Below are 17,959 nucleotides of genomic sequence, written 5' to 3' on the forward strand. Positions count from 1 at the left end.
CCATGGTGTTTGGTGTCTTTGTGGATGTTTATCTCACATTAACAGTGTGCATAGAGGCCAATTTAGCCATAGACATCAAGACTGCGCGTCTGCTTAAAGGAAATTCCCAAAAATAATGTTTAACCTACTTAAACCTATGACATGATATTATGTTCATTGCAGTATTCCCCACAAAGCAGAACCACACAATAATGCAGCAATTGGGCTTTTATTCTGAAAACTAAACCGGAAGTGGTGCTATATATTTGTAGCTGACTTGACCCTGGCGCGCTCCTGTCTTTCTCTCTCTCTCCCCGCGCGTGTGTGTGTGTGTGCGCGTGTGTGTGTGTGTCTGTGTCTATGCGTCGTCGTCTCCGCTCCCCCAGTCTGCTGCTGCACATCCACAGCGGAGCCACCACGCCGAGGAGGCGGGCCGACTGTAGCTACACCTCGGCCAGCGGTGCTGGGTCATAGCGCTGGTGGAGGGGGCGGGGGGCAGCACACTGCTCTTCTTGCCCTTCCTAAACCGTGCACAGCCTGAAGCATCGAGGACAACCATCACCTCAACGCGTACTGGAATAGTTTTGGGTTTCTTTTTTTGCCCGAGACGCACCAAGTTGCAGCTGCAGAGGCGCACTTTTCTCCGTGGCTCCTCTCTCCTTTTGCGCTCACAATCCGACATGGAAGATGGTCCGTCTTCAACAAGCTGTTTCAGAAGGTTAACGGACTGTTTCCTGGGTGCAAGTAGGTATTTTTGGCCAGCTCTGTTAGAGACTGAAACTAGAACACAAACTGATATTTACGCAAAAATATGGAAAGCTTTAATGTGCCTTAACAGGCTGAGAACATTGACAGTTTTCGGTCCTGCAGGCGTGCGTTATTTACCCATGTGTCTACTCAACTTTATGAATGGCAGATTGATAGCTGATCTAGATGGGTGGGGACTTCACTGGGGGGGGGGGGGAACAGACAAGACTACAGTTAGGACAATGTACAGTGTGTCTCGACAGTCCTTTTTTTTAAAAAATAAAATATAGAGCGGGTTTATGAATGCCATCTCTGGTGTGAGCTGGCCCGGTCTGTCATGGAGGGGACACTCAGCAGTGCTGCAATAAGACATGGCATCAAGAAGCGAAGCGAAGGGAGAACAGAAAGTGTTTACTCTTTAAGGATAATAAAATTAAAAAAATACTCCTTTAGAAATGTGACTTCAGCCTTAATATTATTATAGAAAAAATATTATTTTACGAACACATTTTTCCAAATTTATTGCAGTACTCCTAAAGCTTAAAATATTTATATAACATTCATATTATAAGATTTATTATCACATAGCTGCGATAAATAATAGAAATAAAATAAAAATAAAATAGTAAATGTGCCCTATTAAAATTCATTATGGCTTTTATGTAATTTTTTTAATGTTATTTTTATTTATTTTATAATAATCAGAGGTATCCTCCACAATTTTGTATAATTTTTAATGAAAATTAATTTAATATATATAGAGAGAGACATTGGAGACAGCATGAAAATATCTTTAGTGAACTATATTTCCTCAGCATATCTGTGACACACAGTGGTGATTTTACACTCCTTAATTATTGCATATTTTGTCTTTCTATCTGTGGGAACTTCTGCTTTTGAATTTACTGTAATTCATCACGTCTGTGATTGTCACTTACACTGTCTGTGTGCCACATGAATAACTCCGTCAGTGGCTCCAGTTGTTTAAGTGGCACCTCAAGTGACCTTTAGTGGCAACCCTGTAATAACAAGTTAGCAGTTTGGGGCCTGGGATACTGACGGATGCCAAAATACACACATAGCAGTAAACTGCAGTCATGGAATGCATTATTGAGGTACAGTATGTAGGTATCCCGCCCTCACACTGACCAAAAAAGGACAAGAATTTGAGGTTTCACAAAGCTTCCTTGATTTTTGAATGTACAAAACAACTGCGTCTAAATGAATAATTAACCATCTTATGATATTTTTTTATTACTGTACACAAGTCATTTACAAATAAGTTGAGCAGAGAAAAAGTTAATCATTGACCGCCTGCTTCCACTTTTGATATAATCCTCATTGTGTGTGTGTATCATAGCTCACATTCATGCTGTAATGTTTTACTGTACAGCTGTCAATTAATCTGGGTTAAATGTAGGATTAATTTGACACACGTTTGCCTTCTCACTGCATGTTTCCCTGCGAGCGGTTTGGGATCAGGGAATAATGTGATTATACTTTATCCAAGACTTTTTCTTGTTTACATGGGCTGCTTTTTACAAGACGTGATAGCTGATGTTAAATGTGCCCAACACACACTAGTGCTATTTTTTAATCTGGCAACTGCTCTCATGTTTATCCTCCTATCATCGCCTGTCCCTCCTCAAATGGGACTGGTTGCTGGACCGTCCAACAGTTTGTAAAGACAGCGTGCTGGCTCATTCACTTTCCGGTTGCTTGTGTAATTCCAAGCTGTGAGATTTTATAAATAGCTGTTTGTAGCCTCACGTTGCTGGAAAATCTATATGCGTGTTTGTGTTTGTTGTTTGTGGATACTTCTGGTCAGTATCAGAGGTCAGTCTGGGTCAGCCATAATGTGATCTCTCAGGCATTTTCAAACCCAATTGGTTGTCGACGAATTGCTTAACTCAGTGAAGAAGGCTGCATTGTCAGGCAGGAAGTGCTCACGCTGGACATTTCCTGCCCCACCACATGCCTTCTCTCTCACAGAGAGTGAGGACTCCTCTCAGCGTAGGCACTGAATATATACATACATCTAGTGCTTGATATGATTTAATATGAAAATTAAAGCTTGATTGAAATTTGAATGGCTAAATCATTCCAGGCCGGGCTGAGCACATGCCAAATAGTCTCTCTTTGTGATTTGTCTTCACTGTTTATTCAAACTCTCTGGAAATTCAAGCCAAAGAAAATTAGCTTGTCATGCAGTTTGAACCCATTTTTCATATCAAGATCTGTGCAGGACTGGATCAGTGCCAGGGCACAGTGCACGGTCTGAGCGGTGAAACAGATGACATTCTCCTCAAGGCGTCCGTTGACCCCTCGTCAGCTTGTCGTGGGTTGGTATCTGAGGGGATGGGAAAAGGCCACATGCGTGTAGATTTCTTTACAACTTGTCCTCGTGTCAAGGCTCATAAAGGAACAGGGCGCTGGAGAAGACGCACAGATCTGTGGTTCTCATTACCGGGTCCCCATTGGCCTCTCTGCAGAGCGGCTGCAGAGTTCAGCATCAGTCCAGATGTGGAGTGGGGAACATGACCCCTGATCACTGATGTAGCTCTGGGGGGGGGGGGCAGAGGCAGCGCTACATCAAACCACCAGTTGGGGTGAGATGTTAACTCAAAGGCTGCAAATCCAGATTTACTGTTAAGGCTCCCTTAGCCCTTTTCCATACTCATGTACTGACTTGGCTTGACTTGATTTGTCATCAGCCCTGCACGGCAGGGAACAGCATCTCCATACGATAGGGCTACCTGCTTGAAAATGCGTCTCTAAATGATGGCGCTTTTGTGCTTGTGAACCAAAAGAACATTTTTCTGTCTTGTGCTGCTGGTGTTTGCACGAACATTTGTTGGATGCTCAGCACATCGCAACAACCCTTCAGCACTTCTTTTTCAACCCATTTACCAGAAAAAATATTGGCATTTTGGGTTCTGCAAACCACAGATACGTTACATTTGCAAGTTATTATGTAGAAGACACATTGAAGCTTCACGTTTTAACAACCCTGTGGTTAACGGGTGGTTACATTAAGGCACCAAAAATCAGTTATGGTAAGGAATGTTGTAGCTCGAAGTACCCAGAATTGGTGGTATAATTCCCGCTTGAAAGCAGTGATGTCTCTTTTCATGCCACTATCCCAACAAGAAACACAGTGAAGTCTTGGAAGAAAACAACCACTTTTCATGGCACTATCCTTGCTGGAAAAACAGCAATGGGTCGTTTGGTGCACAGATGCTGGAAACACAGCTGTGACTGGGAACCACTAAATCACAGCTGGTTTTGTTGTTTGTTGGTCTAGAACTGGGTTGCAGTGATCTGCAGACATGTCGCTGACACGCCATCCACCATCCTCTTCACTTCCCGATGACAAAGTCAGCTCATATAGTACGTCACTTTAGAAATGTTGATATGATACCTTTGAACATTTGGAGAGATATATTACAATTTGTTCTGGCAACTGGACTGTTTTTTTCTCAAAGTGAGGCAGTCAGATATTAGCCATTCACATGATCCCGCTGAAAATAAACTAAAGCATGTATGTTATGCAAGAGAGACAATAAAAACAAATGAAATGGTCAGAGTTGCCATGTTGACATTTCAGGTGTGTTGTCTGATTCACGACATCAATTCATGCATTAAGTAACACAAAAGAAACCGTTCTTTAAAAGTTGCCGGTAGCTGCTGGTAGTCTTTGAGCAGCACAGTGAATGAAATTGTTTTTTCTCCATCAATAGCCAACTATTTACAAAATATGCATCAGTCTTCTGATAGTTTCTTTATTCATGATGCATTTTATTTAAACATGTCACTGAGTCGTCACCAAATGTTGACACTGAATAATGATGACAAACATCACTGCAACCCGCTTAGAGGCCCAACTCCAAAGATGGTCAATCTCGGGTGCATAGTGACATGACTTAGGGCATTTAAACTGGTGATGGAATCACAAATCAGTGCGACATGGTTTGACTCAGCGTGACCAAAAGTGCAGATGGAAAAGCCCGACCTGTTGTAGGCTGTGCGCTCTACCAACTCTGACTGTCGCTCGGGAAAGCACAAGAAAGTTCTGAGCTGATAACTTGAAGGTGAAGGTTGACCTGCTGTGCGTCTTTAACTGCTGTTAGAGTGCACTGCTTGCCTGTGACCAACTATTAGGCTGCGGATCAAGGGACAAGCCTTATCTACATCTCAGTTTGCCATTTATAGCCCTTACCCTTTACGTCTAATGACCTGGACCATGGAAGTGGAAATAATGCAAATTACATTTCCATGGAAATCTCCCCGTCTCGCTCTCTCGAGTGTGAGGTGTGAGCTTGCATGTTTGTGCAGCGGTGTTTGTTTTCACCATGTGGGGGCGTATCTCCTGAAGTCATCGAACTGCAGTTAAAGTCCAGGGTGAAACAGCGTTTTCTTAATTTGACACCTTTTCACCGACTGACTATTGATTTAGCCGCACCAGTCACCTCACCCTTGGCTGCTGTGGAATGTGGGGAGTGTGTGTTCACCTGCATACACACACACACACACACACACACACACACACACACATACCCAGGTTCACCGGCACAGGCTCGATGAATAAATGAGGTGAGCAGTGGGGAGAGGAGTCAGAGCGTTTTCATCTTTGGTGTTCTCTCTTTTTTTTCCTCCTTGCTGCACACTGAATGTCAGTGTTGGACGCTGTGCTCCAGCCCTCCCAGAGATAAGATAAGAACCACATGCTCTTCCCACCTCCTGGCAAGGGAGTCCCAGGCGGACCTGCTGACGCACGCACCTCCCCTCCCCTCCCTCCCCTTTCCTGCCTCAGCCTCATGTCAGGAAAGTGAAAAGTAGTACCTTGGCAGCTTGCCCTTGACTCTCTGCCAGAAGGAGTGCGCTTCAAGAGAAGTGGTCTTTTCCCTTTTTCTCTCATGTGCATTTTTCATCTATGTGCTGCAGAGGAGGAACATCTTGCTAAACATCAGCACCGCCGGGGTCGGCCTTTGCTGTTGACATTGCCGCCCGACTTCATTTGACAGGAGCGCTGAAGACACACGTTCACTTCTGTGCAGGCACTGTCCCACAGAAAGCTGACTGCTTCATGGGAGAGAGAGATGAGTGATGGCGATAGGGTGGAGCTGTCTGCTGTTTTTAGCAGCTCCTGAAATGTTCCTTTATCTGCATATGTGAGTTTATTGTTTCAGTTAAAGTGATGCTTTCTAGTCCCTCCAGGAATTTGCAACCTTGCATCGCACTTCTTGCAGTATTTCAGCAAGAAAATAAAGTTACCCAAATTTTGCAAATGTATCAGATTATATCCCTTTTCTGCATGAAACACTGGTAACCCAAATAACAGCTCAGGTCAAATGAAGTAACACCCAACAAGCTTCACCTGCCAAACCATTTATAGCCGTAAACCATTTTATTTATGGGATGTATTATGATTGTTAGGATTTTTATAACCAATCATACTTTTTTAGCTATGAAGAAAATTTTATTATATAATTGCAACATAAATTTTCTGAGCTGCTGCTAAGTGCAGTCATTTTAGGCTCTGATGACAGCAGACAATTCATTTTGATCATCCATTCCCATAATTGTTTAAAGAGTAACTCAGCACCAGGCTGACCACACCCAGCATCAATGCTGGGCGTCTTCGAGAGAATTGCACCTGTAACCACACCCAACAGTGATGTCACGGTGTCCTGGTGTACAACATAGACTGTATAATTATTATAATAATTATTTGATGATGTAAAAATGGGGATTGATGTTGTGATCGACAGCTGTGTGCTCCCGATCCATTGTGGCTGCTCTTGATTGGTCAGATAATTGTATAGGTGGGAACTTGATACCCATGTACATGTAAAATAGAAAGTAAAACCACCCTGCGGATCATTCTGGCTATTGACAATTGTCAGCACAGATTTGTTTGAAAGTTCCAAGGCAGGTTGAATTTTATTTGCTAGCAGAGGTCTGTAACCTGACACCAGTATGGTTCACAATACAGATTATTGCCATTGTTTCCCTCGATCATATCGGTCATGATAGGAGAAGGAGGAAACACGGGAAATAGGCACATATGCCACAGCCTGACCCACCTGGCCTTCATGTTATTGATGCACATGATGGGTTGTGTCACTATAGCATTTTCAGAATTTCTGTTTGCAACATTGCGCGGTCACAGTGATAAAAAAAAAAGGATTTGGGGGATTTTTGGGGATTTGGAGATAACTACTGTGCAGACTGGCTCCAAATGACACCATCAACACAAGGTGAAAGCGGCCCAAGTGAGAAGTTCAAACACCGGAGGCTGAAAATCTTCGTCCATTTTCTGCCATTTTACACACTAAATAATTATCCAGAGAATAAAAAAAAATCAGGTTAAGGGATGATAAAAATCATGCTTTTACCTACAGCAAAGTTCTTGTAGGGTTTACAAAGCATACCTCATAATATGTGGATGAGTTGTCTCTCATCACAGACAATTATGTTGAGAAATTCATAGTTTAAAATAAAATCAAGTTAAAAAGAAATAAAAGAGGGAGTTGATCAGCAGTTGAAGATGTCCTGTGCAATCACCATCTCTGTTCCTCAGCTCTCAGATGAAGATTGAAGTGATGACATAGTGGGCGTTGCATCAAAGCAGAGACAAAGAGAGGTGGTGGAGGCTTGAATCAAATGAAATGTAAATTGGAGAATACGGACAGACTTGAGGATACAGAGAGAGAACCGAGGCCCTTTCTTCACAGGGGGTTCTTTTCCTATTCTCTGAAGGAGCTTCCTATAAAAGAAATACTCAGGGGCTTTCCCTCTTATGTGTCATTGATAAATGTTGCTTATTATGACTTTTGACTCATATATGACAGCTCACACAGCTGATGGACAGCTGAGGTTTCACTGCTGATGCTTGTTTAAGTTGCTATACTAATACAAAGCATGAAAGAATATTTATTTAAAGCATCTTTTATGATGGTGTGAAATACTTACAGCATTTCACAAGCTCTTACTTTTCTGTATAAAATCAGACCATGCCTGATGCCTGAGATTCCATATTAACACCACAAACTAATGCAGACACAGTATAGATGCGCAAGCTGTCTGTAAACGCATTCCCCGTCACACAGGAGTGTGCTCATACAAAAACTTGGATGTGAGAGCGCAGACATCCAGACAGACTGTAACTGGTTTGGCCTTCCCTTCCCAGTCCCAGGGTGTGGTGTGCTGTAGTCAAGATAAGTGTTATGCAACAATACCTCACTGAACATGAACTCAGGCTTCAGTTTTACACAGGAAGCCCAAGTCTGAGTCAGGCACTAAAATCTCTGCCAACTGGGCTTCAGCCACTCGCAAACATGCTGCACAACAAACTGCTTCCCGTCTATACATTTGTGTGAATGAGCGTCTTTATTTTGACTCAATCTCATTTAAGCGCAGAGGAGGGAAGCAAATTTCCTCAAGTGCTGTATTTAAGTACAATTTAAGGTGTTTATATTTTATGCTATACTGCTATTACATTTTAAAGGGAAATATTGTACTTTTTACTCCACTACATTTATCTGACAGCAAATAAAGATTTTACTTGTTATTATTAGTAGTATTTATTTTTACTTTTTGGCTCATGACATCAAAGACCGAATGGCAATGACGGCTGACTGTTGCGTCGCCTCACATCGTCTGTTTCTTGGCCACAAAGTTGAACCTGAACACACTGCAATGACTGCAGCTGACGTCCAACTAGCATGTATGTTCTGCGCCTGCATGAGAGGAAATAACTGTCCATATCAGCAGGCAGCAGTAGTCTGTATTCGTCATCCAAAAAAGGGAAACTGGACAACCAACAGGATGGATTCAAGATGCTAGTTAGCAAGTTAGCACATTAACAACACAACCCAGTGTTAAAGGAGCAAAAGATATTTACTGTGCACTGGAGAACATTAACCCAAACAATTACGAACCATTTTTTCTGCTAAAGAGGTCAATGGCTAAAAACATAATCTTATCTAATATAAATAGTTTGTTTTTCACTTATGTTGTTTGCTTTTCTCATACCTCCTTCTTCTTCAGTACTGAGCTGAACTACCAATCAGAGTGATTTATTTCACCAATAGGCTCTGCCGTTTTTGATGCTGAGTCTGCTGAATTGGCTGAAAAATAGCTGGAGGGGGCCAACCTGTGCCAACAGTGCAGGACAGATTGGTTTCATTTGAATAACATTTGGAGGCCCATTATTTCATAAAAACAGCAAATATAAGTGAAAAGTATGAGCACAAAATTTGTAAAGCAAACACCTAATTAATCATCTCACTACCTCCCAGACTAAACTTGCGACCTTTAGAGGAAGCCTGACCCCCAGGTTTGGAACCACTGGCCTTAACTACTGTGTATAAATAAGATAAACAAGCTCCAACTCCACCAGCAGCAACAGTAAAATGATACTTATCCATCAGTGCATCAGAAGTACCAATCCAACATTGCCATATATAATAAATCACAGCAGGCACTTTTACTTTTGATACGACTTTAGTATTTTTATGTTAAGGTGCCGATACTTTTACCCAAGTACAGGATCTGAATACCTCCTCCACTGCCGTTTGAGCGTAACCATAACCATAACCATAAGTAAATGGAAATAACTCCCTGCCGCAGTCTTTGCACAGCCTACAGACAATACAGTGTACAGACAATTTAATGTTGTAAACATGGGAAGACAAAACTGAAATTTATCTTATCTTGATGACGCCATTGTCCTCAGCAGTGTTGGCCCCGGTGGGAAGGAAAATTTTACTGAGGTAAAAGAAATAAACTCTGGTCAAACCAGTGACCGAGCGTTTGCTTCTACCACAGCAGTCTCTGTCTCTCCATCCTGATTGAGTGAGCACATGTGGTTCCCAGTGGGGTTAACCATTCTGGACCACAGCATGTGGGACAGATCTGGCTGCACCTTTGATTAGCCGTCGTAGTCGCAGGCCCAGGACACTGACGCATATCCCACAGCTCTGAGTGTCACTGCGGTCACATTAGTTTGAGCTGTGGCTCGAAAAACTTCAGGAGGAATCAGAGAGAAAGTCTGTAAAGTCGTCAGAAAGTAGCAGGAATGTTCAGAAAAAAAGGGCCATCAATCACCATCGTGCTGCAATATAGTGGCTGTTGGGTCAAGCTAGTCATTCCTCTGGCTTCTTTTTCCAGAGCCCTTTAATAGAGATTGACGATATTTACATTTTTGACTTTTCCAATAAACACTGATTTGTTTTTCAGACTGATATAAATACTCAGTTTTAGGTTCATGCTTGTATTTAAGGTTTCTTGTAGAACACATGCTTTACTGTCAAAAATAACCTTAATTTTCCTCATACTGTCTGTGCTGGAACACCCTCTGTCTGAGACGCTCAGTTTTAGCGCTTGTCTCTTTAAACCCCCTCCCAAAAAAAGCCCAGTCTGCTGTGATTGGTCAGCATTTCCAGGTCTTCCATATCTGCACTCTCAGTATGTCTGATCTGGGGTAATGACTGTAACGGAGTATTGTAGCACTTTCTACCTTGAGAAATCACCAATAAAAGCTTCTAAACCAAACTCACATGTTCCCTGACGTTAGCATGTAGCTACATTTAGCAGTGTAGGCTACGTAATATAAACACTTGCAAAAGCGAGCCTGGAGCAGATGACCATATGTTATCACTCACTGCTTCATCCAGCACTCACTGTATTTCCTCATTACCGGTGACACAAATGGAAGTCTGTGTCTTGTTCATCATCCACAGCGCGAGGTTGCATACTAACATTTTTCTGAACAAAATAGAACAGGCTGCAGTTAGAGTCTTTCTCCATGGGATATTTAAAAATAGCAGGTTTGTACAATCTGTCCTTCTCAGGCAAGCTCAGGGGTTTGGTGTTGCCATAGCCCACAGGAGCAATGCTCCGCCACGCTTTTTTTTTTTTCTCCAAGTGAGGATTAGAATATATGCAGTTCACATAATCCGGTAGAAATGAATATGTAAAAGCTTGAAAATCCACTCATTACTAAAAGTGTATGTCATGTAAAAACTAAAGTAATGGTCAAAGTTGTCACAGTGAAATTTAAGGTGTGCTGATTGATTCATGCCGTCAACTCATGCATTGAGTAACATAACAAGTAAACGTTCCACCTTAAAAGTTGCCAGCAGTCGGCCCAGTGAATTCAATTATTAAACAAAACATCTTTTCATTTTATAGTTCTAGTTTACCAATAAAACTCTCCATGGTATGAAGTGTGGTTACATGAGCATCAAAACCAGCCACAACTCAGCCCTGAGCAGAGTGACCGTCCACTATTGACCAGTCAATGGACTGCAGTGATCACAGCTCCACCTTTAAGTACCAGATCTGTGTGCTAGATACCCCAGCAGAAGGGTGACCAAAAATGGGGACAGTATGGAATGGTTCCATTGGTAGTATCCATAACTTTTCACAGTGGAAACAGAAAAAAGTGTACCACACTGAGCTGTACCATGCTGCACTGCTCGGTGGAAATGAGGCTTAAAGAAATCAGTCAGAAGCTGACGTCACCTTGTCTCAAAAGTAGAAGAAAACTCCCGAAACAGAGTATTCAGAGGGGTCTGAAGCCTGAGGACTTCTACATACGTTTACCTCAGTATTTGAAACTTTGGCTACGTTAAACATGAACATCCGAAATTGTAACACTATATATATGACAGAAAATAAGAAAAAGCATATCAGGTCCCCTTTAATTTGTCTAACTGCCATCAGTGACCCAAACTTACTGTGATGCTTAGAGCAGATGCAGACATTGCTTTAGCAGGATCTGTACCGATTTTTTTTTTAATATTACACCGTTTTAAATTGTCTGCACTCACTGAAAGAAGTGTTTTCATAATTCCAAGAGATTAATTTTACATTTTCAAACATCTTTGCTCTGCTCGAGAGGAAGTCGACCCTTAAGGCTTTCCTGTCATGTGCGCTGCCCTCTATTAATGCATCATGATATTGTATTACATTGTTAAATGTCTTCCCTTTACGCATTCAGCTAATGAATCATCATCACGTAGTTTAATGGGATATGTGTGTGATAGTCTGTATTTTTCTTTTTGTCAAAAAATACAGTGAAAAGACCAAAAACCAACCAGCCTGCCTGAAATAATCACTAGAGCACCAAATATGTATTAATCCGCAGCTGAAAATAGTCCCCAACAAATGCATTATGTGCTCCTGTTTGAATAATGTTTGATAAAAGCTGTAATGCCCAGCTTTTCTAGAAAACTATCTAGTATTTTTTTAAATTAATGAAAGCATGTATGTAGCATGTTTTTAGATTTATATCTTCAATGGGAGCAATTGGTCTCGGAGGTAACAGTCACAGATGTGTTGGGGATGTTGGAAAGTGTTGGAAGGTGGACTAAGACTTTGTAAATTTTGGTCATTTCATGTGATAGTTCACAAAAACATAAAAGTAAATATGGCCAGCTTTATCCTTTCAGCAACTATACTGGCCTCATACTGATTAGCTGACACATACATTGAGCTCCCTGCTCTCATGATGCAAGTTAAAACAAACATTTGTTCATACTTTCCACATTCTTGCACTTTTCAAAATTCCAAAATTCAAGCGGAGCAAAAGTTAAGGGTTGAGTTAGGGGTCAGAAACAATGGCTGTCATAGAGAGCCGTAGTTTGCTCTTTGTTTGCCAGTAAGGCTTCACAAACTCTCTTTTTCTCCACATTTACCAGTGCCATTTTATCAGCCATTACATGGTCAGTGTAAAACCCTAACCACTGCAGCTTGTTTGTGCCCCATGGAAATAGATAAATTTGACTATTTTTGTTCATGTGCACACATATGATAGCTAAATAATTTTCGACACAAAACCTGTATTCATAAATTCATACAGCCTCCTTGTTTTTTCATTTTTTTGTAGTGTCACTCATCACAGTGCCTTCTTTGTGTTCCAAATAGGACAAAGTCGTAAGGGTCTTTTGCAGCGCTCCCATTTTACTCCTCTCTGTGTGTCTGTCTGTCCCCTGCAGCTCCTTCCACCCCCCCTTAACTTTCTCTGATTTATTAAGCTGTATTCTGCCGATGTGCGTCAGAGCTGGCCAGGAGTCTCGTGAGGCGATCCGCTCCTGAAGATCTCTGTCTCGTGTCTGGACAGCATCAGACCGCAGCGTCCTCCACCCCCCCCAAAACTTACCCCCACCTCTGTTTGCCTTATCTGCCTGCAACCACAAGCCTGCTCGCCCTACACACACACACACACACACACACACACAGAGCAGATGATCCATCGTAACTGCAGATCAAATTATTTGTTCTGGGGGAATAGATCAAAGGTTGTAGGTAGCCGCTCAGACTGTTTACCAGGAGCACTTTGATTCTAAAATTACATTCAAATTCAAAGTTATTCCTCAAATGCAAATACTTTTTGTAGACCTGCAACACTTACCTGCAACTGGATGCTTCTAACTCCTGCATCTGGTTTTATTTTGTCATCGGGCACAGCAGTCAGGACTGTGCCACCCTCCACGTACGGTTCTGTCGTCCACAAGTAGCCATTTACTATCCTCATATCAGACAGGATTTCAGAGAGACACCACTTAGTAATATTTTCATGCCACGTGTGTGTATATTTGTGCGTCTGACAGCAGAACACCTGCCTCCCAGCTGCATGTCCTCCTGTGATTCATACTTGAGGGCAGTCTACACAGATGCTGCTGATAACCAGACATTTCATGAGAACTTGAAATAAAGTGTAAAAAAAAACAGGGCTGTCTGAATACAACAGACTGCTTTCTACTATCATCTGATAATAGATACGATTGTGTGAGCCATACCATAAAATGTAAATTTAACACTGCCATGGGATTTGTTTTTCTTCTCTAGAAGTTATTACATTCAGTTGCAGTTTGTGTCAGCGCTGAGTTCACGGTCTCATGACACGATGACGTCTCATGGCTGAATTTAGACAGCTACAAGTCTTTGTTTTAGACACACACTCCATTTGCGTGAGTGACCTAAACATGATGGTTTCCTAGTGTATCATGACGGCCTCTCAGACGCCAGCGGGTGTATTAAAAACAACTTTCCCTCAACGATGGTCTGGCAAATGGCTTTTTTCCCTGACAACAAAGACAGTAAACAGCAGCACTTAGCGAGCTCTCAAGAACCTAATTGCCTATTAAGCACAATCGAGTCCTCCTTTATCCTGCTGCCTCTGTTGGGGGCTCCTATCCCTGGAGACACAGCTTTACAGTAAACATACGCGAGCTAGCCCGGCTATCTGACAGCTTCAGCTGGAACATAGGTGCTGTTGATGCGGCTCTCACCTCGCAGTGAAAAGAAAGAGATGACCTTCGGCTGTTTCTAGCCTGTGCATTTGTTTGGGTGACTGTCGGGAACACTGTGGGCCTTTGGCAGAGTGTCATATGACGATATTTCCATCCTCTTCTATCTTATGATTCTCTCCTCCATACTTCTCGAGCATTGCCATTATTTTTGTGCAGCATCTCCCAGCATTACTTTCTAGTTTTACACTTTGCTTAGTCATAAATAAAGCTGTGTAGTGCGTCAGCTAAAAGACGTTTTGCTTCTGTGCTCCTCAGGCTTGACAGATGAGAAAGTGAAGGCCTACCTCTCGCTGCACCCGCAGATGCTGGACGACTTTGTGTTGGAGAGTGTGAGCGCAGAGACGTTGGACAGATGGCTGAAGAGGAAGACCAGCAGCAGGCCTGCAGGTATACCCACTCCCCCCACCCACACACACTCACAGCGACAAACATGGAAACACACACACACATGCTGCAGCTCTGTGGATCACTCTGACATAATGATTGGATCAGCGGATTCCAGGATATTGAGTTGTAATTTCTGTGATGTTTTGCTTTGGTTAAATGTTTGTACTTTTTAGCTCACATAATCCCAGATGAGTTTCCAACTAGGCAACCACAAATACAGGCTGCAGCCACGTCCGACATTTGCTTTTATTGCACTGAAAAAGTAAAATCTTTTCTTATAAAGACTAAGGAGTGTGCCTCTGCGGGTTGTATTTATTATCCCGGCCATTTGCAGTACAAATCACTCATCTTCACATGTGTCTCCTTTAATCGTCAGTGTGTGTGTGTGACAGACAGAAGAGAGGGAGAGGGAACGGGCCTGTCGGGTGTTTACGGGTCATTAGATGTGTTTGAGCGGGCTGAGTTGAGTCTGTGCCGTGCGCTCCACACACAGCGGACTGTTTCTCAGACCAACCGCATCCATCAAGGGCCCACAGGGCTGGCACTCTGCCCAGTCGAGCTGCTGACGTCAGAGGCGACCTCCAGAGACATGCAGCCGGCTGAAGGGGGCCCAAGGGAGGGGTAGGGATGGTGGTGGTGGCGGTGATGGTGGTGGGGGGGTTGCGCTGGCTCAGGGTGTGGGTGTGTTGAAGTGAAGGGGGAAACTGGCGGAGGATGAATTTGTCACATTTTGGAGCTGCTTTCAACATGAGGTCTACAGACAGTCGTTTTCATTGCTGCAGTGCAGAGACGTTGATCTCTCAAGTCTGAGCCTGCATTTGAAACAGTTTCCTGTACGCAGTATATATATATATATGTGTGTGTGTGTGTGTGTGTGTTTAGATTGTAAGGCACAAAATAGAGGCCCTCATGTGAATCATTCTTGCTGGCGCCAAGTAGGAATTAATTTCACCCATGTAGTTCAGGTCAGAGCAGATGAGGCCGATGCAAAGAATAACACTGATTCACAAAACTAACAGGTTGTGGGCATAAACCTGTCATTGGACACCTTGACGGTAACATGCCGCATGTGTGTGCTACCATTTTGGAAATCCTGTAGCTACGTGAGACTAGTCTCCCATAGCCAGAATGTTGATATGGATAGATAACTATTCACTGGTCAATGATCCAATATTATCGACGCAAAGTAATAAATATCAGTACATATCGTCATCTTAAAGATACGGCTTTATTTTGAAATTCCCATGGCACGTCAGTCTCGCCATTTCCATCCAAGCACATCTCCTTCCTTAACATTCAAACAGTGCTAGCAGCACAGCGCCAAGCAGATAATGGCAAGCAACCAAGACAAAGACAACAAGGACATTTACTGATTTCGTCTCATATCGACCGCAGGGCCTTGAACTGAATCGAACTGAAATGTTATCAGGACAGACTTTGTTATATCAGCAAATATTTATATTGTTGGTCAAAGAATGGATATAATATCATATGGTGATGAACCTTGTGATTTACACCACACCTATAGCCACACCTATCTTCACACTTCGTTTAAGCGCTGTGCGTGAAACAACAACAATGGTCTCCAAGCTAGCAAGCTATATGCTGTTTCTTTTGCGGGGATTTAGCCTTTTCAATGCCAGGGCTCGCCTACCAACATGCAACTGTTTGACCAAATCAAGTTCACTCCTGACACTATTTTGCAAGACCACCGTCACTGCACTCTGGGCTTAGCGCCAAAGACGATTGTGATTGGTTTAAAGAAATACAAACGACCCAGAGTGTTTTTTTCCCTTTTGTGCAGAGTTATGATGGGTTCAGCCAGACCTTTGTCCAGTGCTGGCACAGTTAGGTCTGGTTATGTGAGACTATGTGACTCATGGCACTAAATTCCCTCAGCGCAAAGGTTAAGTTTTATCAGCTCTTAATTGATAACTCTGGTTTTCCCATGACTTTACAATAAATAAGAACCAAACGAACCACTTTGTTTACACAAATTACATATACTTAACATGACAGCTGGCTGTTTTTCAAGGCATGTTTTAGCATTTCATACAGTAGGAAAATCAATTTGTATGGACTAGGAAGTGGCTTGAGTTATGAAGCCTGTTGCAGTGAACAAGTTCAAAACGATCAGAACCATAAGAGCTGATTGATGTGAAAAGTCTGCTATGCGTTACCACACAGCCGCAACATGTCTTTGACAAAAAACAAAAGCAGACATGACGTTCATTATGATGGATTACATGTTTCAAGCAAGTTTCAAGTTTCAGAGTCGATTCTCATGTTGTCCGGAAATGCACGCTAATGGCTGAGTGCCTGGAAGGTAGAAAAAACTGTCTAAAGTGCAATGAAATGCTTTGATGCAAACTGTATAACTGATCCTCTAATAGGTGTAAAGCTCCTAGTAAAGTGGTCACACACATCGATTTGTTGGATGAGGACAGTTTTAGCTCTAACAACATTTTTTTTTTTATGCAGAAACATTATCAGGCACGTACTGCAGCTTTTGCTCTGTTGAAATGAACAGCTGTACATTTAGCTGTAAAGAATATTTGCCAAGTTTGAGTGCATACTTCTAGTTCTCATTAAGAGTCATTACTTTCTGATTAATGTAGGTCAGAGTGGGTGTGCAATATGCTGCTCTGCTACAAGCATCTAGACTTTTGCTCTCACAAAATCCCTGCCAGTGAATGTCTGATTTTTTAAAGGTTTTCTTGTTTTATTTACATGTTTTCATTTCGTTCATCTATTGGATAGTAGGCGGTAGAGATAACTGGAAATAGGGGAAGGGAGAACAAGATTACAACCACCAGGGTGCCTCTGTTTTGTGAATTTTAATCGTGTTAGATTTGTTTTTTGTTTCTGTCTTTCATCTAAGTCTGCTTATGACTTTGCCGACTTTAATTTGTAAATTGATTTTGCGATCCTCGATGTTGAAGCAAATGCTGTTTTGGTGAAAAGTCTCTGTACACTCTGCTGGTTATTATGAAACTAGTCTAGCTCTCAGGATGTAGACTGTGGATATAGCCTAAGCGAGATTTATGCACGTGCGGCAGACCCTACGCCGTAGCCTACACACTTCGCCTACACCATTGTGAGCACTTATACCTGTGCTGTGGTGTGTCTGGTCACTCTGCAGTTACACCTCCAAAACAGTAGTCAGCGGCAGAGGTTTCAGTGAAGTGCTGCAAAGTTTAGTTGATTCAAAACACACATTAAGTACACAAATTGGCTTCACTGTAACTCGCAGCATTCACAGACAAAGCACTTGTCTTTTGCTGGACACATTTTCCGCACAAATACAACATGCTGATGTTATTAGCACAAGCCTAGGGCATTTTACATTGTATAAATTAGCCTAGCAGCTAGCGACAACAGCAACATTTAACATAGGTAATGGTACATAATTTGGCTCCATTACAACTCACAAGGTTCACTGACAAAACAATTCATATAGGCTAAACACATTTTCCAAACAAATACATGCAAACATTATTAGCACAAGCCGATGGCACTTTACA

General features: G+C 42.3%; 1 protein-coding gene across 4 annotated transcripts in view; it reads left to right on the forward strand.

Annotated features, from left to right (window-relative positions):
• The window catches only part of pde10a (phosphodiesterase 10A), a 77,242-nt gene that overhangs the window by 26,636 nt on the left and 32,647 nt on the right, over positions 1-17,959 (forward strand). For 2 of the 4 annotated variants that reach the window (XM_049600341.1, XM_049600342.1), the window contains exons 1-2: positions 358-723; positions 14,304-14,435. In XM_049600341.1, coding sequence (XP_049456298.1) covers positions 660-723; positions 14,304-14,435 — 196 coding nt within the window. In that variant the 5' untranslated portion in view covers positions 358-659. Of the gene's footprint in view, positions 1-357; positions 724-14,303; positions 14,436-17,959 lie in introns of those variants that run through there. The other 2 variants (XM_049600338.1, XM_049600339.1) reach the window with 1 other exon arrangement.

The sequence above is a fragment of the Epinephelus fuscoguttatus genome, linkage group LG16 (genome assembly GCF_011397635.1).
Source record: "Epinephelus fuscoguttatus linkage group LG16, E.fuscoguttatus.final_Chr_v1".
NCBI classification, from domain to species: domain Eukaryota; kingdom Metazoa; phylum Chordata; class Actinopteri; order Perciformes; family Serranidae; genus Epinephelus; species Epinephelus fuscoguttatus.